At 38.2% G+C, this 26,324-nt stretch overlaps 1 protein-coding gene across 2 annotated transcripts in view; it reads right to left on the reverse strand.

The window, feature by feature from the left end:
• The window catches only part of Sarm (sterile alpha and armadillo motif), a 328,620-nt gene that overhangs the window by 171,525 nt on the left and 130,771 nt on the right, over positions 1-26,324 (reverse strand). The window contains exon 1 of one of the 2 annotated variants that reach the window (XM_090374248.1): positions 2,769-3,004. The exons of the other annotated variant lie outside the window; for it this stretch is intronic. Coding sequence (XP_090230374.1) covers positions 2,769-2,804 — 36 coding nt within the window. The 5' untranslated portion in view covers positions 2,805-3,004. Of the gene's footprint in view, positions 1-2,768; positions 3,005-26,324 lie in introns of those variants that run through there. 2 annotated transcript variants of the gene reach the window in all.

Genomic DNA, 26,324 nt, shown 5'->3' on the forward strand with positions numbered 1-26,324 from the left:
TGCCGAATAGTGTGAAATTTGCCTTCAGAGAGCCACGTGATTGGTGGAATAAAGTTTCACGTAGTGTTGTGGAGTAGTCAGTTTGATAAATACAAACGATTCACAGATTATTAGAAAGACTGGGCACACAAAGTGGATAATTTTATTTACTGTATTTTATTTTATGGCCGATGCTGTATAAGCTTGATTTCCTTCCATCACTGTCATTATTTCACTAATTCACTGTAATATGCCCAGAATTTCATTGAATTCACTCCAATATAACCAGAATTATACACATCTCATCTGAAGCGGCACCTAAATTTGGAATATTAGTTCGTGAGACGGCTAAACTGGGGTGCAAGGAAACCGTTTGCAATTTCCAGGTCACAATTATATTCTAGCCGATATTATGGCGTGGAAGTCCCCTAAAGCTGGCCTGCGATATCGTGACATTCGGCCAGCATTTACTAACGCACTTGATTCTACAAATCATAGATGAAATCATCGCAATCGGCAGGAAGAGGAAAGGCCAGCATACTACGGCGACCAACATATCCTGCATGTTCCCCACTAATACGATAGTTACACGCTAATATAACGATTTGAAAATTGATCCGAAAAACTTTGCACGGGCAGAAGCTACAGAACTAGCATCCTGACACATCACCATCTTAGTCGAACTCTACTGATGCAAAATGGCACAGCAGATATCATTCAATATGCTCGGGATACTCCAAAGCTGCCCAGGATCACATTCAGGTCTCGTACTTACACAGAGATGCTGTCTCTTGGGATTGATCCAGTTCTTGAAAATAGTAATTTTCACTTGAATTACAGTGAATGGCCTGGAGTTTTGGTATGACACATATGTGCTTCTGTAAAATAGGATCTTCAGTGTGTTTGTTTTTCAAATGATTTTTTCCGAAGTTGACTATTTGGAGTTATAAATATCTACAGTCTACTTATTGATATCTACATCATTAAACAGACATCAATCGAAGTTCTTATTACAGGGGGAGGGTCTCGTTATCAGATGATAATTGATTCCAGAAAATTCCACTTAAAATGGGGAACAAATTTTTGTAATGTGTATTATGTTCTTGTACATAGTAAAAAATGGATTGAAGAAACTGAAAAATGAGACAATTATTTTATTAGAAAAATTTTATTATAATATGTTGATGAACAATGTAAGGTTAAGTAAAGTTTATTGAAGTTACACTATTTTTCAGTTTTACGAATAAAGAATGAATCCAGAGGGTTTTTTCTTTTCGGCCGTATTTTTTCAGATAAAATTGTGTCGTAGCATTTAGTTATGTCTTTAACTTCACGCTTAACTTTTGTTGCACGATCACGAAGAGGGCCATTCTCACAAAAATATTCAAGTGCTTGGTCAATTTTCTCAAGGGTTTCCTTTAATTCTTTAATTTTCAAATCCTCGTAACTGCGGGGCGTCGGATAATGAATACTCGGATACCCCCTGTATATGTAAACTGTTTTTATTTATTTATTTATTTTAAAAATTAATTGTGATTTGTAAATATCATTTGTAACTTACACTGTAATGTGAACCCTACTAGTAGATTTTGCTGCTCCGCGATGTAAAGCTGAATAAATAGTAATACATGTACTAAACGCTCTGATAATGCAAACCTGGCCTTATGATAAAAATGGGTTTTTTTCCTGCTCCTTCCTAAACAAAAATAAATAAAATTAAACAGAGCTGAACGGTACTTTTTCCCACTCTTCCTTACTCAGTTTTAAGATTTAGATACAATACTTAATTCATCATGCGCAAGGTGTTAAAATTTAGAGTTGAAGAGATTCAGCACAAATAATAGACATAACCTCATACTGCTTGTATAAAGTTTTCTTTAAGTGCAAAAGTTCACATGGCATAATCACATTTCTTTTGTTCTTATGTATGTATGTCTGAACAAAATTTTTTCTCTCAATGGGAATAAAAAGAAAACAACTGTAAACTAGATCTAACTGCCCTTAGATGAAAGGCTCTTTACCCCAAAACAGATTTCCTCGGTAAATATCATAATAATAAATTGACACCTTTGACTGGCGCATATAACCAAAATAAAAATATTTTCTTTCATTCTGCAGCTTTATTAAAAGCTAGTGGAATACGAGCATCCTTAATTCTGAGGTATTTCCAGTTTATCCTTCACCTTGCAATTTGGGGCCAGCGCCATTATTTCCCGATAAAAGGGCCAGAGATGTGTCAGAGAGCAATAATAAAATACTTAACTACATACGGGTCGCTTATCACCCACGTGCCGACAAGGAGTTCTTAAAAAATACGAAGAAAATATTCCTAGAACTATATGTTCTTCATTACATCTACATATATTATCTGTAGGGATCTCCACACTAAGCAATACTGATGACCCTTGCAAGACGAAAAATTGAATGAATAATATTCTTTTGAAAAGATGGTCTGTCCGAACAACCTTCAGAATCGATAATCATTCCTCCAATGATTATCGGAATTCCTATCTGTAGCTTATGCTTATCCTTGTTCCCATCTATATCTTGGCTGCATTACTGAATTTTGCTTACTGTTTATTATGTGTATTGATACCACATAAGCGTGCTATCATTTGCGTATACTGTTATCGGTTTGTTATTACTGTATATATTTGCCATTAGAACTGAATATTATTTTTCAAATATTTAGAAAAAACTGGCTTCACTTTGAGTAACTATTAGGTATGTATTGTATAGCGACTGTGACACTACAGTTAACACGAAGCTAGATTAATATTAATACAAACCTGATCTTCGGATGATGTGCTATCCTCTCGTGCCATTCCACACGCAAAAAGTTATCGGGGGAATACACAGTATATAGTCAGAAAAGTTCTAATATTTACACGGGTTGAATTATTCTCTAATAATCTGTCAAAACTACATAGTCCTTCCACTTTCTACCGTCTAGAAGACTGTACAGTGGGTTGGCCTGAAACAGTTTCAAGATAGCAAACTATTCGTCACAAGGTCTGACGAAATGGAATTCTACGTAATAAGACTTGACTCATTCCAGAAGAAAAGTCTGGAACGTTTGGCAGAAACAGGCCGCACAGGTAGCTCGATTTCCATTAACAACAAGACTGAGTGATTACTAATGCAGCTTAGAGTTGGAAGAACCTGTAAAATGTTAGTAACCACTCGCTGGTGGTTACGTAGGCAAAATCCTACACGAAAACAGCCCTAACTCATTCACTAGTAATGACTCAGTCAGTTATTTCGAGAAAAATCTACTATTTTGAGAGAATACATACGGACTACCTTTAAAAATGGCACGTGCTTTTCTACCTACTCTGAACAGCTGCAGTTCATTCGTGTACGAGGTACCTTGACTGAAAGCCTGTTCTCGCTCATCAAAGAAACTGCCTGGCACAACTAGCGGACTGTGATTGGTCGAAAGTGCAGCATGCAGAAAGGCTACGTGCCAATTCACGGCTGAACTATATTTATCCGGCTGTGTGGAGCCTCGTGAGTAACTTAACACCCTGAGGTGACAGTTTTGTCTACCCGGTACAGCCATTGTTATGGCGGGGTCGGCAAGAAATTTGAGAGTGGATGGCCTTCGCCAAGTTAATCATGTACGGTGTACAGTTAACATTTTCACAAAATTTAGCAAAAAAGCGGAGGTGCCTCTATACTGAATGAAATTAAGAAGCCATGTATAATGCATGAAAAATTAGTCGGAGAGGTTCCAAAGTTAACAACCTTGAAGCCGGAAACATGCTAGCGAAGTGAGTTGATATTTATGCAAAGCTAACAAGAATACGTCACTGCCATCTATAGAGTTTAAGAGTACGCTACTGTGCAACTAGTTGTAATTTAGTCTCCACGACACAGATCCAGCGCGGAACCCCTCCCCTGCTCCAAATGAACATCTTGTTTTATACGAGGGTTTTTTTGAAACATTCATAGTGTGAATATGAAAGGATAGTGGTACAGTGTTAAAAACTTACGTACTTAGATGTACAACGCTTCAAACAGTAACCCACCAAGTTGCATGCAGTTTCAATAAAATCTTATTTTTTTATGACAAGTTCTGAAGTCAACAAACTTTACGAAAATTAGCGGGTCTCGACTACTAAAGTTGTCTCTTCGCCTGTCTAATAAAGTTTCGAGACTGTAGGACCACCATAATTTTTGTACACGTGCAGCCATCCAATATTGGGGGGGGGGGACTAACGCCAAAGGCAATTCATGAGGATTTGTTACAACGTTGGGGGAGAATTCCCCTTCCTATTTATTCCATGTTTAGCAAAAGCAGCAGCAGAATTTAAAGGAGGGAGAGCCTGGAAGATGTCCGACGCTGTGAAAGAACTGCAACGTCTATCACTCCAGAAGTCGTTGACATAGTGTGCATAATCTGGTGGTGAGTGATAATTCGTTACAATGCCAGCGTCTTGGGCATCTCATCTGAACGTGTGTATCAGATAATAACAGAAGTTTTCGCTATTACACAGGTGTCAGCACGATGGGTCCCAAAGCTGTTGACAACAGATCAAAAACTCACAAGAGTTGTCAAGTCATTCTCATCATTTTCAAGCAGATCCAGCAAATTTCCTTAGAAGGTTATAGTACATCACTTCGAGCCAGAGACAAAGGAGGAGTCGAAATAGTGGAAACACAGTTCTTCTCTCCCCTCCAAAGAAAACCTTCTGCTGGCATCGGTTTCTTCGGATGTTGATGGAGTGCTGCAAGTGAATTACCTTCAGAAAGGCCAAACAATCACAAGGGCATATTACGCAGATCTTGCGAGGCTTTTGCGTGAAATCATCAGAGACAAACGCTGAGGAAAACTCATGAAAGGAGTGTTGTTCCACCAGGTCAACGCGCCTGCTCAAAAGTCTGTCACTGCCATGGCTGCACTGCTTGAGGGGAGTACAGTTTTAGTGAGTTATTCTGGGGTTTTCGGCGGCACAATATGCAAATCGGTCCGTGAACACACACTTGTATGGACATAATACAAAATGGCGCCATATAAATAAATTTTCTGTTTATACTCCGGCACGACAACCAAGTCAGTAGAGTTTACAATCAATCATCAATACAAATATTTATCGTATTTAGTAGTCACAGGTTTGAACCCCGGTCCACTCAAGGAACGCGTGCCATGCACTCTCGCTCCTGACCACTGGGCTACGTCAGGCCTATGTTCTAAGTCATATGTTCTCGCCATATATTGTACGCCTAAAAAGCAACAATACTCTTTGCATAAACACATCACAAATATTGCTTCCTCTGCATAAAAAAAAAAAAAAAAGAAAAGTTTTGTTTTTCACTCTCAGCATTACTTTCCTTCTAAACAGCTGGACTCTTCGAGTCTATTCAAAGAGGGCAATCAAGTTAATTAATGACACATTTTTTACAAACTTTCCCCGCTTTCTGACACTTAGGCGATCAGTTTTATCTGATTTCCTCCAGCACTGTTACACCAAATTGGCATCTGTAATTCCACCACTATCTTTCAAACCAATCCATGTTTGGAAGAGACTGGAGGCCATTTTGAGGGCATGCGGGTTATAACTGGCCTCGAATTATTCATGGTTCAATGCCGAAAAGTCAGCAGAAAACAAAAATCCTTCCGGAAATGGAAAACGTTTAACAGCTGACTATCACATTTACAAGAAAGAGCGGGCCACCACCTCCTCAAACACTCTAAAAATCCCCTAAAAATCAACCCTGAAAAGCTCTGCACAAGCAAAACATACAGAAAAGAAGTTCTCGAAAACTGCTACCTGCAGATACAGATGTAAGAAAACATAAACAGCACTAAGAACCACCATACAGTAGCTGACAGGAATCCCGACCTCATCTGGAAACACTCTCCTGGATATGCCTCACCTACTCCACTCTACTCCCACAGAAGAAATAGACTGCTGAAACCAGTAAAAATGAACTTTTACGCTTTTTTATTTTGTATTATATTGTTTTCTGTATACTGTTCTGCTCCGAATATCCGTGCTAATGTAAATATGGTGATGTCATGCTTTAAACGCAGCAGGATAAAATAAGTGTTATATATAATGTAAAATTGTATACAATATTATTCTCTGTTGCATAACACAGAATATGTATCTACACCCCCCCCCCCCTTAGTGGCTGTAACCGGGTGTTTCCTAGGAGAAATAAAGATAACAATAACAATAAAAAATGTAAACGAAACACAATCTGGCAGGTAATAGTCAGCAGAATAAATCACTCCAGAAGAGTAATATCCAAATGTAACAAGAAATTTTAGGGGGAGGAAAAGGTATTTAGGCAATGGGTATTGTTGACTTTCAACTAAGTGCCACCAGACCAAATAACCGCAAACTTTAAAGATTTCAACACCCAGTCCAGACAGACTCTTTCAACTATACTCATAACAACAAAAGAACATATTATATGTTCTTTTGTATCATATATTCAAATAATCAAAAAACTTTGATAGTTTATCTTCTATATTATCATTATTTATGAAAATTAGAAATAGGAGGGACATTTAAGAGCCCTCTGTCTCCTCTCTTTTAGCCAGCCTGAAATCCAGTGTAGGATCTGACTTCTTCCAGCAGCCTTCCCTATTGCAACACACTTCCTGATTGCAGAGTAGTGCAAAAATTAGCCTTCAGCCAAAGTTCCTCTCTTCCCCTGGACCTTGCCCTCTTTTAATCTCAGTAGTTTTTTTTAACAAACTTGTCCGCAATAAATACATCACTTATTTTCAGTAGTCCGACACCTTAACAGTCCCTAGTGTTTCGAGATTGCTTTTGGCTGTAAACATCGATAAGTATCTGTTCAACTCATCTGCCATTTCTTCTGGGCTTTCTATGGACCTACCACTGCAACTAATGAAGGGACCTATTTGATTTACTCTCTTCTTTTTTTTTTTTTTTGTATTCATATATGAGAAGTGCTTCCTATCCATGTTCTTTGCTCGTGCCTTCTTATAATCAGCTTTAGTCCGTCTTATCCTGTCAGTGGCTGTTACTATCCTCCTATAACACCTGGTCAAATCGGAACCATGTGACTGTCTGTAGTTGCCCTTTTCTTGTGATGTAATTGTTCCTTTCCTGTCTGTAATTTCTGCACAATCATATTCTTCACCTCACTTGTCAATGACAAGTTGTCATCCATTTTCATTTTACGTTTATGGAATTTAAATAAGTGTGTATATATTTATAAGATATGGACTCCTTGATATCGGCAGGCTAGACTGTTTGTTTATTGGTTAATTTACTGGATTTTATTTGCTTTAATTATGTTATTTGAATAGCCTGGATTCGAGAGCCGAATAGGACATCCAACTTCCACAATTGACATAGCATTGATGCTTTTATGGATTCTTCTTTTATGAAAAATGATAATTTACTTAAGTTTTTGAACAACAGTTTCAAACTATCTAGTTACGCTCTTTGAAAATGATTCTTCTGAAAGTCTATTGAATTTGGACTTTTGATTTGACCAGTTAACTCCACTACTTTATCTGAGACTATCGCGTTGGCAAACGGATAAGACTTTTCAGACTTCGTGCTTGATGTTCTTATGCCTTTTTCAGTTCCATGAAGAATGTATTCTTCTTGTGTTCTCTCCTCCTCCTCTTTTTTTTTTGTTTATTTTTGTCTAATTTTTATTTGTTTTATTCTACTTTATTTTCCCCTTTCCCCTTCTTAGGGAGTGCATTTGCTGGCCCTTCAGTTCTGAACTAGAGATGAAATATTTGCTGGTATGCACTGGTTGGGGCCCCAATGGTACGGGACTACTGGCACAAGCAGATCTTGCACTATTACCAACATTTCCGCACTGTATGCGGAAATGTTGGCACCACTGCCTATGAGTACGGGATTTAGTTCACTAAGAACACTACGCGTATAGGTGTGGCCCAACTTTTCTAATGGAGAGTACTGCAGCCTCCCTGGTGATCGCTACTTTCCTGTAGCAAAGTGACCAGAAACAACTAAACACTACACACATTTCTGGCCTTTTTACAGATTTCTGTATCACAGTGTACGACAGCAGAGTTGAATTAACGTTTCCGAGCTACCTACGCAAGACATAACACATGTCTATGTCCATTCTAAACTACTGCCTTAGCTAGTGAACATCCATTCAAAATTCACAGTGCACAGGAGGAAGAAATGAACTTCACAGTGAACTTCATTTCCTCTTCCTTTATTCCTTCTTTTGTTCTCTGGATCAACTTTCCTGCGCATATATTTCCCGAAACTGCGAAATTTATAGTCCAATATCTTCTTACTTCTCCGCCTCTAACCCATTTACGGCATTAAATACTATTATTAGGTTCTTACAGTCTCGTGTTTGTGGTTATCATAAAAAAAAAAAAAAAAAAGAAAAAAAAAAAGACTATAAAGAATTATTAGCGTAAACCCTACCGAGCTGGTTTAAAACACATCTCAGGTTACATGGTTTAAAAAAAAAAAAATAAAAAATAAAAAATATATATATATACTGTATATATATATATATATATATAGTGCAACAATGTCAAATGCATATAGCCGAATTCATTTATATTACTCTGAATTTAAATTCATATTTTTTTCGAGAACAAGTATATACATGTATATACATGTGTGTATATATAAATAAATAAATATATATATATATATATATATATATATATATATATATATATATATATATATATATATATATATATATTGCAACAATATCAAATACATATAGCCGAATTCATTTATATTACCCTGAATTTAAATTCATGTTTTTTTTCGAGAACAAGTCGCTTCTATATAACCAGAAGATTATTCCTACAAGTTAATAACTACATTCACCGTAGAAAACAAGAACGTTTAAGATGTGATCTAGCCAGTTTTATGCATATTTTGCTTGAAGGGGCCATTACGAGGATTGAAAATACACACAGCAAGAATAGGCGTGTCTGTTGTTACAAGGACAACTTTCAACTGTAACAGAATGAGTGAAGGGCGTCACCTAGAAAAACACACGATTATTTTTTTGTGTGTGTGTGTGTGTGTGTGTGTGTGTGTGCTTAAAGTTCTTGTCTCCGCAATGAATGAATGAAACTTCTGTACGTTCAGGTGACCTCGAGAAAGCAGAAAACGGAAAAGAACATCTCTCCTTCTTTATTCACGCGTTGCGTTAGTTACGTCTGAATAATAATTTGTTACTGGGCAAATTAAATAAAATTATGCGTTGTTGAAATTACCTATAGGGTTGGATAAATTAATGGAAAAACCTGATATGAGAGTAGTAGTTTTTGCAATGCTGTATGACGTATTTATTAACACGCAGTGATATATTTTTATTTTTATTTTATTTTTTGTTTCTTGCAGGCAGCACTGTGAAGGAAAGACGATAAAAGCTGACGTTTACTTAGAGGTGATATTAAAAAGTATATGAAGAATATGACCAATCTGTCTGAATTCTAAGGCGGTCAAATTTTTGTTGCATATTTACAGGGGCTTCAATGACTAAAACTGCTGATTTGTTTAATGTATCCAAAGCAACTGTATCGAAAGCGATGTCTGCATTTACCAAATATAGGAAAAACAAAATCTGATAGAACGGATTGTGGCAGAAAATCGAAGCTGAGGAAAGAGATTACCGGACACTGAAAACGGACTGTGACCCGAAAACATAAAACTAACTACAGAACTTAATATGAGTCTCAGACTCAGCAATCCAGTTTATAGCAAAATAGTTTGGCGAGCTGAAATTCACGGCAGGACCACTATTGCCAAGGCACTCTTACTGATTGTAATGTTAGAAAGGGGATACAGTGGCGTAAAAGGCACAAAAACTAGACACTGGATCATTGGAAACGTCATATTATCAAAAGAATCATCATTCATACTTTTCCCAAAGTCAGGGTCAGTTTATGTTTGGCGAATTCCAAAGGCAGCGCATTATCCTGACTGATTGTGCCAACCGTCAAGCATGGAGGACGATTAACAATGCAAACTTTGGGAGCAATATCTTGGTATTCTTTAGGTCCTATCATCGCCCTGAATGGGCGAATTATTGCCACTGATTACTTTGATATTCTGAGTGACCGGGTTCATCCCATGATGCAAACATTGTTTAGCAGAAAGATCATGTTTTAAGAGGTTAATGCTCAATACACATAGCCAGATGTATCCAATTTTGGCAGAAAGATCATGTTTCAAGAGGTTAATGCTCAATACACATAGCCAGATATATCCAATCTTGGCAGAAAGATCATGTTTCAAGAGGTTAATGCTCAATACACATAGCTAGATGTATCCAATCTTGGTTTGAGCAGCATCAAACTGGTAACCTCAGAAGGCCAGGGGATAAACCTTGTCTTCTTCTAGCCGTGAAGGGCTTGCACATCATGACCCCCACACACCTCCACAAGGGAATGTTGGAAAAACATTCCCTTGCAGGGCTGGGGGAGATTATAATCCTACTGTATAAAGCAATTGTAAAAATGTACTTGTCCGAGTATGGAGATCGCACCGAAAAAAATACATCGATGCCTTCTGTAGTCTTCCGTCAAAAGGATGTCAGAAGGATTTTGACGAATCTTGAAGCTAACAAAGCTCCAGGTCCTGATGGTATTTCTCCCCTTGTTCTCAAAACCTGTGCTCCAGAACAAAACCTGAGCTCCTGTTCTTTGCCGCCTTTTTTTCACTTTCTTATTCCAAAGGTGTTTTTCCTTCTGCTTGGAAATTTGCTGATATCCAGCCAGTTCCTAAAGTTTCCTATAGAGTTTGGCAACCAGGCACCTCAGAGATGACCAGACTGAGGTTTATGATGTTCTGAGAGGGATTAGTAAAATGAATAAAGGTGGAATTCTCACTGTTATAAAGAATTCCAGAGCTAGGGACCATGAATTCAAATTACAGGTGTTGAGGTTTAGATTAGAGTTCAAGAAATTTTCTTTTAGTCAGCAATCGTTGATTGTTGGAACAAGTTGCCCTCGCATTCAGTTGAGGCTGACAGTTTGAATAAATTCAAAGGTCAACTGGATAGTTACTTGTGTGGGGAGGGAAGCATATAATTTATATTTTCTTATCTACTTGGTTATTATTATTTATTTATTTTTCTGCAAGCCTGTGGCTTCCTTGTACTGCACGGCGAATAGTATGGCACGGCACGATGCAATGTATACATTGTCCAAATGTTAAGGTACAATCATAAATAAAAATGTCAGATATCAAAATACCTATTTATCTGATAATTCTATGATGTATTTTCATGAATCAAACACTTCTCACAATGAATACTCATGCTATTTACAATTCCGATTATAAGCAAGACAGTGCCTGTGAATCGGCGAATGAGCGCTTGTTCCCGGGTGCATTTCTGTTATGGATGCAAAAATGAAATAAATTTAAGTTTTTGGGACGCAGTATGAACTGCTTGGCCAAGGAGTTAAAGTTTCCAGGCAAGGCCCTGATTATTAGACTTTGTGATAATAAATCCCACTCTTCTATAAGAGCAGGCATTAGTGCATGGTGACATCTGAGGAGTAAAATTCTCCACTTCTCCCTAACGCAACTCAGACATTCAAATCTCCGAACACAAATATCTTCCATTTTGAAGAATTTGTCGACAAATTGACCTAATGTGGAAGAGGATAATCGTCCATGAAAATTTGGAGATCGATGCGGTCGTTTATCCTAATGCTTCCATAGACCACTAGACCTACACACAGTAGTGATAGTGGTCTGGGGAGAATGAGAACATAATACGAAATCAGTTTCAGGACTAAAAGCTCGACTTATCTGTAAAGAGAACACTAGCTCACAGAACTTGGCTTCATAGAAGCTATTGACTTCACTTAGTCAAGTGGACTCGTATGAGAGGGAGGGTTAGAGGGAGAGAGTGAAGTAGCCCACATGGGTCGCCAGGATCATAGACGGTCCAAAGCGTGAGCATAGATTAAACTTTCCCGAAGAGGGATTCGGGAAAGAGGACCTGTAGTTTTGCAATTATTTTCAACTGAAATTGTAGTTTTTACGGCAGCTGAAGAGTTCGGGAGACAGCTGTCTGCATGTTATGTCCCTGTTGTGTGGCTTCTTGCAATTAGAGCCAACTAGTAGTTATACTGCTGCGTAACTATTCACAGACCCTGAACTTGACTTCTAGATCTTTTTGCCATAATTTTAAAATTACCATTAGTGACGTTTTGGTCAAGTCAGCTTACCATAATTTGACCAGGAGTCATCCACATCTATGAAAAGAGTAAACCTATACGAGTCATGAAATGAGCTTGCATTGTAGTGCGCAGTTTTACAGCTCCCTTGATCTAATATGTTCTGGCCCTTAAAATAGTGTCCAACGTCATATTTGATTTTATCAAGTAAAATTACATTTTATTAAATAAAATACACGGGGTTCGAATCACAATCAACTCAAACGCGTGTGTTACTGCATTCCTCGCTAAACACTCGGCTACGTTAGAGATGGAAATATCTAATACAGTACATGAATATTTCTAGTCTAACTCCTAACACTAATTCACATAATCTGAGGAAAAACCGCTGAAGTTTTTCATTGCGTCTGTATTTTTTTAGTAGCAGTGAATCAATGTTTTTAGTAGCAGTGAATCAATGAATACATAAATCACCTGTTTTATTTTTTTTCATTTATTTATTTATTTACAAACTTCTCACAACTAAAGACAAGGTGCAGTAATTCAAAAATATATATATGCCATCAGCAGAAAATTTTGCAGAGGACTAATCGATAAAGCAACTTTTCATTGCCAACGAGAACCTATAAGCCAGAAGGGAGTAAAAGTTTGTTCTTTTGAAAGGGTGCCTCTGTAATAAAATTCTGATGCTTAGGCTAGTTTTCCAGTTTTTTTTTTTTTTTTTTTTCAAACTTAAGCTGAATCTATACGATAATAATAATCCTGGTTACTTACCAAACAACACGAAGAAATAGCCCAGAAGCCAAGTAGCTCCAGCAACCAACTGTTGCACGAGGCGTTCGTCCGGTCAGAGCTGTCTACAGTATTCTAATAAATTTTTTACCGTCTCTTTCCAAATGAAAGGGTCTTTGATCATCATGTATCACCAGCAGATATTCACAACATTAACTATTTCTCTCAAATGCATAGAATATCGAGCATGTGCACCAGATTAAGGTTTGTATTCTTTCGCACTTAAGATCGTTTTCCGAGTATTTGCGAACGTTGGAAATAGATGTACAGTGAAGGCGCCACCACTATAGAGGCAGCGACCGGTCAAACAACCGTCTCTTTTCTTCGCATGCTTACGCACTATCACCGACAGCGATCTGCAGGCCCCCTAACGAGAACTACGGTAAACTAACACCATTTGGAGAGGGCGGGAGAGCATCCTAATAAAAACGTACCTAACGACAAATTTACGGCATCATAAGAGGGAAAAAATTCCCTCTGTCCCTGGTCCGCTATTTGATCCCAGGATATCCGAGAAATGACACAATTGACAAGGAGAAAGAAACCACATGGGACCTTACGACCTGCGGTACGCAAGTTGTGCATCAAGATAATGGGCAAATTAAGTGACAACTTGATGTAATCCCTTGTGTTATTATTAAATGTTATATTCACTACAACAGCTTGTCATTGTCTACTACAGAGACTGGCGTCGGATGGTTACCACTAGCTGATCTAAAGAAATAAATAAGAACACAGGCATTCAGAGACTAAATATTGCTCCAAAGTGGATGGCCAAGCGAAAATAAGCTGAACTTGTTTACAAAGAAAACTATGATGAAAAACGTTTTCTGTTTAGATTTGGAAGAAAATGTCTGAGTTGCCAAACAAAGAAGCTTTTGTCCTCATGCTAACGATTCCCTTTTTTTTTTATTATTGTTGGCGAAGAAAACACCGCGTTAAAAATTTCGTTCGCATTTCATTTTCGTGTCAAGAGCATAAATACAGAAATTAAAAAACAAACAAAAAAACAAAAAGGATGGGGATACAGTGACAGGGGTTAGGAAAAAAAAAAAAAAAGAACATGGAACAAAACTTACAAATATTTATTTAAGAATCTTTGCAATAGCAGCAGCAGCAGTTCTAAACTGAATTCATTCATAAATATTTTTCGAACTAAAGAACTTTCGGATATGCAAGAAAGTTAAATAAAGTGCTATTTGTAATTTAATTTTAGCAACGACTTATAGTAACGCTATTTCTTCATTAAATTTTTAGTTATTACTTATTTTCAGTACTCACCTCCCGTAAAGTTAAAGATGTGGATTCAAGTAAGGTGAAAATAATTAAATATTGTTAAAGTTTAAAAAGTGCAAGTGCACGACTCTTTTTCCAGGTTGTTATACATAAATAAGCGGAGATATAAGTTAAAAACCAAGTCTTGACGCGAGACTTTCGAGAACACATCAGTTGGCTACATGGTGAAAAGAAGAAGTTGTGGACTTTTTTTTATAGTGAACTCAACTCCCAGGATGTATCGTTGAATCACGTGTAGGGAATTTTATACGTGTCAGATGCCATATTGGCGAAAAGTTTGCTGGTAATTTTGCGTTCAGAACTTGATATGGTGAGTTTTGCCATTCAATCACTAAGGCTTCATATTAATTTATGATAGAGCTTAGTTTAATTAAAGTTATTGCTGAATCTACTAGACGGGGTATGGTTGCAAGATTCTGCACGTTGGCTGAGCTTTGTTATGGAATAGATTGACTGGCGACTATTATTGTGATCTAAATATATTTATTGACTAAATGTCAGAGTATGAAAAGGCTGTTTAAGCATTAATCATCGCCATCATTTCTACTACCCATATAGTATGCATGCATTGTTTTATTATATCTCATATATATTTTTTTTTATATATTGTGAATACCTTCACAACGAGTTGCCTAGGTATTGCACTACTTCGAATAAGTAACGCTTCTCTGGTAGAGAAAACTACTGTTACTTATTCTCAGATGGGTATCACCACCACCCAGATGGCACCGTTTCGAAGCTGGTTGGCTTCGAACCCATCGATGATGAAGCCAACCAGCTTCAAATCGGTGCCGTCTCGGTGGTGGTGCCCATCTGAGAATAAGTAACAGTAGTTTTCTCTACCAGAGAAGCGTTACTTATTCGAAGTAGTGCAATAGCTAGGCAACTTGTTGTGAAGATATTCACAATATGAGATATAATAAAACGATGCATGCATACCAACTGGGTAGTAGAAATGATGGAGAGGCATTACCCATGCTTAAACAGCCTTTTCATATTATTGTGATAATAAGCTCTGGTATTTGCTGTTCTGGTTGATCCGAACATAACGGTTGTACTGCCTATATAGCATGCATGCATTACAGCTGTGCTGACATTTAATAAGGTATATTATATTATTTATATCTTGAATATTGTATTTATATGCGTCTTTACATCTGTTGAATAGCGACCCTAGTGTATTGTATGAAGAAAAAATTAGCATTATACCAGTGCTTGAAAATATATTATGGAGTGGTCGAGCGCACTGATTGAAACTTTGGTGCACTGTTCGTTGTTATTATTTATTTGATTTATAGTAAGAGGATTATTTATTCTGTTTTTTTCTTATAATATAGTGTCCTGTATTAATTATATTGGGTGTTCACTTTAATAAAGGCTTTAGTGAAGTGCCCATTATTATTATTGTTGCTCTTAAATTTATTTCTCCCTGATTGGGGGAATTCCATTCCGTGACGGGTACTGCTACCAAGTACACAGGGTGGTTGTGATGTCTGATATTACTGTTGGTCGAGGAACTCTCTGACTATTCTACAGGTGTTCAGGATTGTTATGGAATAAACAATTTCTGGAGTTCCTTGTAGATGTTCTCTGGGAGACCTATTGCTGCTAGGCTACTATGTAGGTTCTTTGGCACCATACCGGTGGTTGACACGATGATCGGGATAGTCGTGATTTCTTGCATATGCCACATCACCTTGACCTCATGTCTCAGGTTCGTGTACTTCCTAATTTTTTCTTCATGGGTTTTCTGGACATTGCTAGTGTTGGACACCGCTATGTCAATCAGGTAGGTAGCCTTTTCCATCTTGTCCACAAGGGTTATGTCAGGTCTGTTGTGCGGGATGGTCTTATCCGTTATTATGGCGCAGTCTCAGTACAGCTTGTGGGTTGGGGGTCTCTAGTGCTGCCTGGGGTTCGTACTTGTAGTATGGTACACTTTCTTTGGTCAGCTGGTATTTCCTCGCTAGCTTCTGATGTATTATCCTGGCTACGTAGTCGTGTCTATGAACGCACTCAGTCTGGGTGATAAACCTTGCATCCCCCTGTGACGTGTTGGATCGTTTCTGAGGCCAGGTGACATCGTCGACGTGTGTCAGCTGACATTCTAGGCTCCTTTGCGATATATTTTCCATAATTTCTGGTGTTGATTACCTGGGCTTGGATGGCCAGCACGAATCCTTCGAGAATCTCGGGGAAGAGCGTCCTGCTTGTGAGCCAAGCACTGGAAGCAATATTATCGATGTGATCCTGATGGAGGTCATGTAGTATCTGCCATGGAGTGTCTTCTTTGGCCATCTTTCTAGCTTCGTTTGTTGTGCCCTCTGCGGAAGAGGGCTCCTTGCTTAGGCTGAGTGGGTATACCACTTATCTATCTTCCTTATGGCCTGGTGGAGTGGTGCTGTGTTGTTCTCGAAGTAACCCTTCAGGTTAACTATCGCTATTTTCTATTGCTCTATCAGGCCCCTTCCTTCCTCTTTCCGAGCTATTGTTAGTCTCTCTCCACTGCTGACTTCGGGTGGTGTTGGCGGCTCTTTTATTCATCATTGTCCTTGTCTTTTACATGATATCCTCTGGCTCGGTGTTAGTCCAATCTATGACCCCTAAAGGAGTATGGTAGTACTGGAGCTACATAGGTGTTTATGCTTTAATTGTGTTCCCTCGGTTCAATTTTTCTTTCAGCAGGCTTCCGTGTTTCTGATGATATTTTTCGGTCAGGCACATCTTGATTTCCTTGTGCTGTAACTGCTGAGCCTGCATCATCCCTAGGATTGACCTTGTAGATCTTCAGGGTCTCTATTAGCCAGCTATGAGGTACGGAGTCGAAGGCCTTGCAGTAATTGATGTAGGCCATGTATAGGTTGCGGTGCTTCTTATAGGCTAGCTCTATAACTGTGGCAACTTTGGTTAATTGCTCCTTGCATCCTTTGCTCCTCCGCTTGCATCCTTTCTGCTGTTCGGCCATTATGTTCTGATTCTCTAAATGGTCTGATCACTTCTTGGTTATGAAACTAGTCAGGATCTTGTACATCGTTGGGAGGCAGGTGATTGATCTGTATTTCGCCGAGTTTCTTGTATCTTCGTCTTTAGGCTTGAGATATGTGATTCCTTCAGTGAGAAACTTCGGGATTGTGTGTGTGTGTGTGTGTGTGTGTGTGTGTGTGTGTAAGTGAACTTTTTTGTATCAGTAGTTGTGGATGTTATCAATTCCTGGGTTCAGTTGTGGGTGTTGCTGATCGACTGTTTTACTTCTTCTCGAATCTCCCACTCTCTCATCTCTTGTATGTCCTTGGTTTTCTTCCGTTATACTTCTATCCAGGGGCTCTACTGTTATGTCTTACTTCACTGTTCCAGATATTTCACCAGAACTACTCGATCGTCTTCTTCTCGGGTGGTCCGTTTCCTGCTTTCTCATCTTCTCCCAGTTTCCTGTAGAAGGCTCTTCGGTCCTCATCGAAGATTCCGTTGTTTATTTTCCTCTGGAAGCTCTCTTTGTATCGGCGTAGTCTCTTGCTGAGTGCGAGGAGGTTCTGCTTCAGTGTGTCCCAGTATTATTATTATTTTTTTATTTGTCCACGAAATGCGGACCACTCTGGGACGGCTATGTGTCAGAAGGGGTATGCTATTTACAATCTGAGGTGTGAAGTACCAGATGTACATCCGATTATATGTTGAGTACCAATGAGGGCTCAACCCGAGAAAAGTACACAGATGTTCACTTATATACAAAACGATTGAAATTATATACATACTCTGAAGTTATACAAATTATTCATGGTTGCATAGTAGCTAACAATCAATTACACTGTTCGACAAAATTAACAGAACATATAGAAAGCGTAGTGTAACTCGTGCAGCTTACGATGAAACGGAAAATAACTGGTATGGTGGTGTACCATAGAATAACGATAAAATGAGGAGACAGCGAGAAATTTCGGACAGGAATACGGGACATTTATAGGGGTTGTATAAGAATTACCAAAAACGTAGATTACAGAAGTCGATACAAGATACTCGAAAACATGGTTACGTTACATCAGTATCGTGTATGATCCCCTTCAACGGCTAAATAGGCCTGACAGCGGTGAACTATGCTCGATATAAGGGTGTCTATAAGATTCTGTGACAACAAATGCCCTTCTTCCACCAGGGCAGACCTCGCTCACCAAGTGACCAGGGAGTTGGCTATCTTGATTGAACCTTCTTAACGCAGTCCAGTTGAAAATGTTTTCATCTGTGGTCGCGGCAACCTGAAGAGACAGCTGATGACAGGACATCGTAAGGTTCCGTCTTGCTGTTAGAGCCAGATAGCAGTCTGTTCTGGTTGGGTAATCTTGTCCAGCGCTTCTTGTAATCGTTCCTATCTCCTGAAACTTATTCCATAGTGCCGAGACGACACTGTATGACACATTAAGATAACGTGCCACCTCCGCCTGCGACTGCCCGGCTTCATGTCGTCCAACGGCCCACCATCTCAAAGAATCATCTAAACGAAGATGACTTGTCATCCTGCGTACTGGAGATGTGATTATCCCACTGAGCAAGGCAAAAAACGGGAATGAAGTGATGCAGTCGCAATCCGTGATTTTATAGGCATAAATAATTTGCATAATGTGAGGCTCTGTAAGGAAGCAGATCGATTTCTATTGGATACTCGGAATTTGCATGCCAGGATGCCTATTATATCAAATATTCGCCTTCTGCGACTCTGTTCACAATAAGGTATTCATGAAAAATATTTTGTTCTGTTAAGTTTGTGTAACAGTCTATTTTTTAAGTGTACCTATGTAATAATATTATGAATATTATTGATTGTTTATTCCAATCTTGACGCCATTCGATTAGGAAGGCAAACATTCAGTGTTTTCCCTGCTAGCCGAATAGTTTTCAAGTTGCACAATTATTGAACAACAGTTGAACATACACTTGTATAATTATGCAGTACAATTATATGTTCGTGGGCCAATATGTATGTTCTGCGAGCTGAAAAACACAGAATAACTTACTGAAAAAACCTTACTACCTTGAAAAGTTCTTTTTAAGAATCCTTCCAGTCTACATACATGTATAAAGGCAAATTATACAGAAGTGGTATCCGACGTATCACTCGGATACCACGTCTGTATAATTTGCCACTATTCAGTCACGAAGGGCAAACGTGTTGTAAATTCATGACTAGGACAGATAACCAAACTTTTTCACATTATTTAAATGAAAAGTGAGATGACCTTCGGTAATTCTAGTGGTCCTACATATAACAATCACAGTTTAGGCAAAGTCAGCGTTTTGCCAAACTTTTTTTAGTCACGGAACACATTTTATCTTACAATATATTTACAGCATACTTATATTCTTTTGTGGCTATTTGGTTTTTGAAATAAAATATACATGATTAATGCTTACATATTTTATTTTTGAAGACAAAATCAAAATAAGAACATAAAATATAGCACAATAAAGTATTTTAAAAATCCATTCAAAATTAACAATTGTGCTCTACATTAAAAAAAAAAAATAAAAAAATAAAAAATAAATATATATATATATATATAAATACAAACGTGTTGAGTGAATATGTCATATCCAGTACGTTATTCAATAACCGGAAAAAAATAACGTTAAATTATACTTATAAAGAAAATGTTGTACATTTCAAATATGCAAAATTTCAACTGAAAAAAAAAAAAAATAATAATAATAAAAAGATTTTTATTAATTACGATTTTTTCAAGGAACACAGTTTGGGAAACGATTTTCCATTTTGTTTTAAATTTCTTGGCAACGTAACAGAAGCCTATTTTTTGCTTTTCCGGAATTAACCATTTTTTTTTTTTTTTTTTTCGTATTTTCGTTTTGCGGAGATCAGCCATAGGTGAGCCAAATCCATTCACGGATCGCCGCCATTCCTGGCTCATTTGAGATTCATAAATGAATATATCAATGTCATTTGTGGCAACCGGTAACATTTTAACTTTGCAAGTAACAAGAGTTATATACTCTGATAGCATCACTCCCTTCTGGTATATACATTATTAAACTTTGTTTGAAATTATGTGTTGCATAAAAATTGCTCTTTCGCACGTTGTACTAGTTTGCAATACGTGTTGACAGATGGCGCCACGTACATTTCCAAATATTGTACAGTAGTTTACACCCCTTGACAGCCAAGGAATAACTTAGTTGTTTTTTTTTTCTTTGTTAGTGCATCGGCTTCTGTGGCCATAGTGCACCTCCAAAGGTTTATGCAGTACTCTTATCCAAGCCCTAAGCGGGATTCGAACCCGCGACCTTTGGGTTGCTAGATAGGCACTTTACCCACCCAACTAACCTAGTTGTAACCACAGGGAAAAACTTAAATTGGCTTAAAGATGTCGTTATTCGGCGTCCAATGTTCTCAGCATAAATGAATATTTATACTGAGAGTTACTATTATAATTATTATTATGATGGCTCAAAAGAAAAAAAACAAAAAAACGCTTAATAAAGTTTTGCTTGTTCCGCGAAAAACGGTAAAATTTAGATGTCGCCTTACTGATGGCGTTAACGTGAATGGAAAGGTAAAAATAAGAAGACAGCAGAAGCGAAACGATGCATCACAACGTTTTTGATCGATGGCTAAAGTAATCGGATTTTCTGTGACCCAAACTGGACATCTAGTTTTGACGCGGCCTGGTTATAATGAAAAAATCGATTTTGAAACGGAAAACTCAAAACTAAACCATTAAAAAAAAGAGAAAGAAATCTCGAAACTTTATTTAGGAGAAAGAGCTGAACCTTGGGGAACACCGGTATTAGTGGAACAGTTAAAACTGAAAACGTCATCTTTATTGAAAAGAAACTAATAAACACTGTCCAGCCAAACCATTATCACCATCCCTTTCCGTTAGCAAACAGCTGTTCCTTCCCGCCTGCGGCACACGATTCGTGGTGAGAACCGGTAAATGTAATACTGCAAGTTCGTCGCATACGGTTCATATGACGCACTTAATCGACATCGACCTCTCTCGCTCGCTCTCTCTCTCTCTATTCTGAACATGTCCGAATATGTGCTAAAAGCAGTCAGCATTCACTTTCCAACTTCAAACTCACAGAACCAACCTTTCTTTTTCCTCATTTATTCCTTCCACTTCCATTTTCAGGAACAAACTTCCTTCACAAGTCTTTCCTGAAAATTACAATCTACAAAAATTCAAGTCTAATGTCAACAAGTATCTTCTGTCTTCTCAACTTTCAACCTAAGCTCGGTATTACTAAGTATTATAGATCCTAATACCTTTCGTGTTTGGGGTTTTCATGAAAAAATCTTCTTTGTCCTCTATTCTTCACCTGCGTTTTTGTTGTTTATCAGTTTGGAATAAGTGTTTCATCCTATATATAAGGAATCCTGATTGTATGGCAATCAGACAATCCTAATTGTCTGCTCCCATACAATCAGTAGACCTGATTGTATGGGAGCAGACAGGATGAGGTACTCTGTTCTTTAATTTTGGCAGATATCCACTTTTACCTCCACGTCACTGGTGTTTCAGTGTCACCCTTGCTTCTTCCAACTATCGGATTCGGGTTGCAGTTAATTGGTTGCGTTGCAGTTACATTCTTCTCGGAAGTTCATGGTACGGCCTTACATATGCAGTTTAAAATGCTGATCTGCTCGTCTTTGAAAATTCATGATATTTCCCCACATAGCTTTGATTAATTTTCTAGTTCTATAATGCTTCCTTGGATTTTAGTAGCTGCTAATTGTGCTGTTGTGTTGTTAGTTCTTAGTCCTGGGATATTGTCCTGTGCTTTATAATGGATCGTGTTCAACGGATCAAAGTTCTTGAGTTATCCTGATAGTGATTTTATGTAGTGAATGCAAAGTCGACTTTCTGTGGTGCGGTTAAGCAGTTAAATATTTCCTCATGAGAAAGACATCCTCTAATCAAGACCAGCAGACTCATGATCAGCTTTAGTGCGATATAGCTGTTTCATTGATATATGAACTAATGAATTGATATACCATCCAAAGTGGGGCTATTATATTGATATTGTGTATTATGTTATCAGCATGCTGGTAGATGACTGATGCTGTTTTGGTATCATGCGTATACTGGCAAACAATCCCTGGCCGTCTCCACGTGCCAGGAATGATAATCAACTAGTAGTAGTATACATTTTATGCTAGAAATTACCTGTACAGTGTTGTGATAGATGGTGAGGTTGCCAGGCAAGTTATCGCATTCTTTAATAAAAAAAAAAAAAAAAAAAAGTTCACAGCGCTGCCGTGGTTCTTGAGTAGTGGATGTTATTGTGATCATAACTCTGTTTATAGATACCCACAATATACTATAACTTTTTCTTTACATGGAACGTAATGCGATATTTATGTAACGAAATTTCTTAAAGCTCGTGGTAATTGGTATGATATTAACGATAAAGAAGCTGCTAACTTAGTATAATTCTACCTACTATCAAGACCACTTGCTATTTACAATTGCCGTCCAAATACGCTGCCCAGGCAGAATATTATTACCACCTACATAATAGTGGATATATATATATATATATATATATATATATATATATATGTCACTAGATCCACTCGGAATATCAATTCAGCTACCCAAGTGTATTATGTTTGTGAATTGTGTGTGTTCTCGGGTCTCCCTAATAGTGGATATATCCTCCTCTTTCTGCAAAAGACGTGAGTTCGAATCCCGTCAGTAAAGCAAGAAATTGTATGGGCATTTTTTTTTTCAGCTAGTCGGCCCAAGCGAAGGTTGCACGGTTTTACTTCTCGGAAACTTGCAACATTGGGGTGTTGCAGCCCATCGATGATAGGTCAACTAGCCTAGAAACGGTGATTTCTGGATGGTGGTAACCCCTGAGAATACGTAACAACAGTCTTCTCAATTGGTGAAGCGTCGATTATTCGAAGTAGAGCAATACATGGTAATTCGTTGTGAAGGAATAGTCGCAATATGAGCTACAATTAAACCGATGCGATTCATACTACTTTTGCAGTTTATTTCGGATAAATTATGATGATTTCACTGCTATTTTTATAGTAATTAGTAATATGTATATTATGTTACCTGCACGTATGACACGTATACAATAGATATGCTATGTTTATATATTACAATAAGCACTGTATGCTTTTCTTTGTTGTTCTATATTGCATGCATAATAAAGCCTTTGTTGGAAATTATTCATATGTATTCTATGTATGCATTAATAGTATAATTATTTATATATAATATTGCATATTTGGATTACCTGATGTAAATCGCAATTTATATATATATATATATTACTTTTATGTATCATGTGTAAGTTTATCACATTACGTGTTACAAAGTACTAATAGTCGTGGGCGTTTCTTCGCCCCCTGAATGGCTACGAGGCTTTTTAGGGGACGAAGAGGCTCGTAAAAGCTGTTCAAGGATTGAAGCAAAGCACAATAAATTGATTTAATAATAATAAAAAAATGAGTCATAAATATGCAGGATGACACTTGCTGCTATGCTCTCAAAGAGTAGAAGAAAGGCAAATAAGAGACGGAAAGAAGAATGCCACAAAATTTCCACTAACGGATATATCCACAATATGTGAGATGCGAGATAATGCAGCCGATAAAGAAAACTCAAGAATTTAGGACAAAGCCTCATGCTAGGGGGAAGAGTTAGTATTAGTATTAGTAATGGTCGCATGGTGCAAGAAAGCCTATGGCTTATGCTGCACCAGCCAAAAAAAAAAAAAAAAAAACGAATAAAACAATGATATAAAAAAATAATAATAAATAATAATAATAATTAATAAACGAAAAGGAAATTAAACCTAACATCCTATGCGCTTCGCTCACCCGAAGGTACTATCCAGGTGACCTTTGAATTTCGCCAAACTGTCAGCCTCTACCACCCATGTAGGCAACTTATTCCAGTAATTTATAACTCGCTGGCTAAAATAAAACTTCCTGCAGTCCAATCTAAACATTTCCCCCGTAACTTGAATTTATGTCCCCTAGTTCTAGCATCATTTATAATCTTGAAAATGTCGTCCTCATTCATTTTACTGATGCCTCTCAGAGCCTTAAACACCTCAATCAAATCTCCTCTAGTTTCCAAACTCTGCAACTCACATATTCGAAGTCTTTCTTCAAAAGGACGCTCTTTTGCCGATCTCACCAGGCGAGTTACCCGTCTTTGCACCCTTTCAAGAAGCTCGATGTCTTTCTTTAGGTGCGGTCTCCATACTTGAACACAGTATTCCAAGTTTTTTTTTTTTTTTGTTGTTGGCGCATAGGCTTCTGTGGCCATAATGCACCTCCCAAGGTTTTTGCAGTACTTTGATCCAAGCCCGAGGCGGGAATCGAACCCGCGACCTTTGGGTTGCTAGGCAGGCACTTACCCCCCCCCCCTGCTAGCCCGGTCGGAAGTATTCCAAGTGTGGTCTAACAAAAGCCTCATATAATGGGATTATCAAAATTTATCGGCAAAAGTTCGATAAATCATCGATAAGATACCATGGGCCTTCCTTGCAACCTGTTTACAATGCTCAGAGAATTTCATGTCTGACCGTATCGTAACACCCAAGTCTCTTTCCTCCTGTACTGGGTTTAGTTGAACTCCACCAAGTGAATAAGTTATTTCGGGATTACTTTTTCCCAGGTGTAATACCTTACACTTTGTTGGATTAAAGCATAGCTGCCATTTTTCTGACCATTCCCGAAGTCTATCTAGATCTCTCTGAAGAAGTTCGGCTTGACAGTAATCATTAACCACTCTACCAATTTTAACATCATCTGCAAATTTAGACATCACGCCCTCTATACCTTCATCAATGTCGTTTATGAAAATTAAAAACAACAGTGGTCATAATACTGATCCTTGGGGAACCTCACTTCTTACATCAACCCAATCTGAGGAATAGCCATTTATCACAACCCTCTGCCTCCTGGCCTGAAGCCATCCTGCTATCCATCTAAGGATTTTCCCAGTGATTCCAACCTATTCCAGCTTATAAAGCAACCGCTCATGTGGGACTGAGTCAAAAGCTTTGCTGAAATCTAAATAAACAATGTCGAAATTATTCCCTAAATCCAGCTCGTGAGTGACCCTTTCGAAATAGCAAACCAGATTTGTTAAACATGATGTTCCCTTTAGAAAACCATGCTGAGTATCCTTGAGAATTTCAATTCTATCCAAATGATCCTGAATTCCACCCTTGATCATTGCCTCCATGATTTTTCCTACCACTGAAGTCGGACTGACAGGTCGATAATTTCCAATGGGTTATAAAACATCATTGGATAAGTAGGGCATAGTGTCATTCAATGAGCAAATTAGATTTGCTACTGGTGAATATATTTGGTCCCCTACTTTGTCGAAGTGGAAGAGTCATAGAAAGACCAGCAGAAGTTGCTGACTAGTTGAATAGGTACATTGCAACTATCTTTACAGTTAAAAGACCATTCGAACTACAAAGGAACAGGGACAGGAAGGCAGACTGCTGTGATACAGAGATATCGGAGAAAAGTCCATTGGAAAAGCTACGAAGCAGAGTGAAGGTAAGGTTCTAGGAGTGAAGGTAAAAAAGGCTGCATGTGAATGCATCGTCATGTTAGAGTTGTTAATGATATCATCATTAGAGACATCAGGACGATCACCATGCCTTGGAGAAGCGCTAATGTCTCTCCAATCCACAAACAAGGTACGAGACGTGATAGTTAACTATACACCAGTTTGATTTCAGTGGATCATGGCGTATGTGGTTAAGGTTACGAAGACATTTTATAATCGACAATTCGGCAGATGCGGTCTCTCTCTCTCTCTCTCTCTCTCTCTCTCTCTCTCTCTCTCTCTCTCTCTCTCTCGTGTGTGTGTGTGTGTGAGAGAGAGAGAGTTGTTATTGTTGTTTTGGTTTTTAGGAGCATTAGCAACTAAGGCCATATTGCTCCGGGGATATGCAGTGGTCATTCCCTGACCTTTCCACATCCTCCGTATTTGGTGGTCACGGGCTCGAACCCCGGTCTAATCAAGAAGCGTGTGCTACGCACTACTGCTCCTGCTCACCTGGCTACGGAGGCGCCCGAGGGAGAGAGAGAGAGAGAGAGAGAGAGAGAGAGAGAGAGAGA

Source organism: Mastigoproctus giganteus, chromosome 5, assembly GCF_048544385.1.
Source record: "Mastigoproctus giganteus isolate SK-2022 chromosome 5, ASM4854438v1, whole genome shotgun sequence".
In the NCBI taxonomy this organism is placed as follows: Eukaryota; Metazoa; Arthropoda; class Arachnida; order Uropygi; family Thelyphonidae; genus Mastigoproctus; species Mastigoproctus giganteus.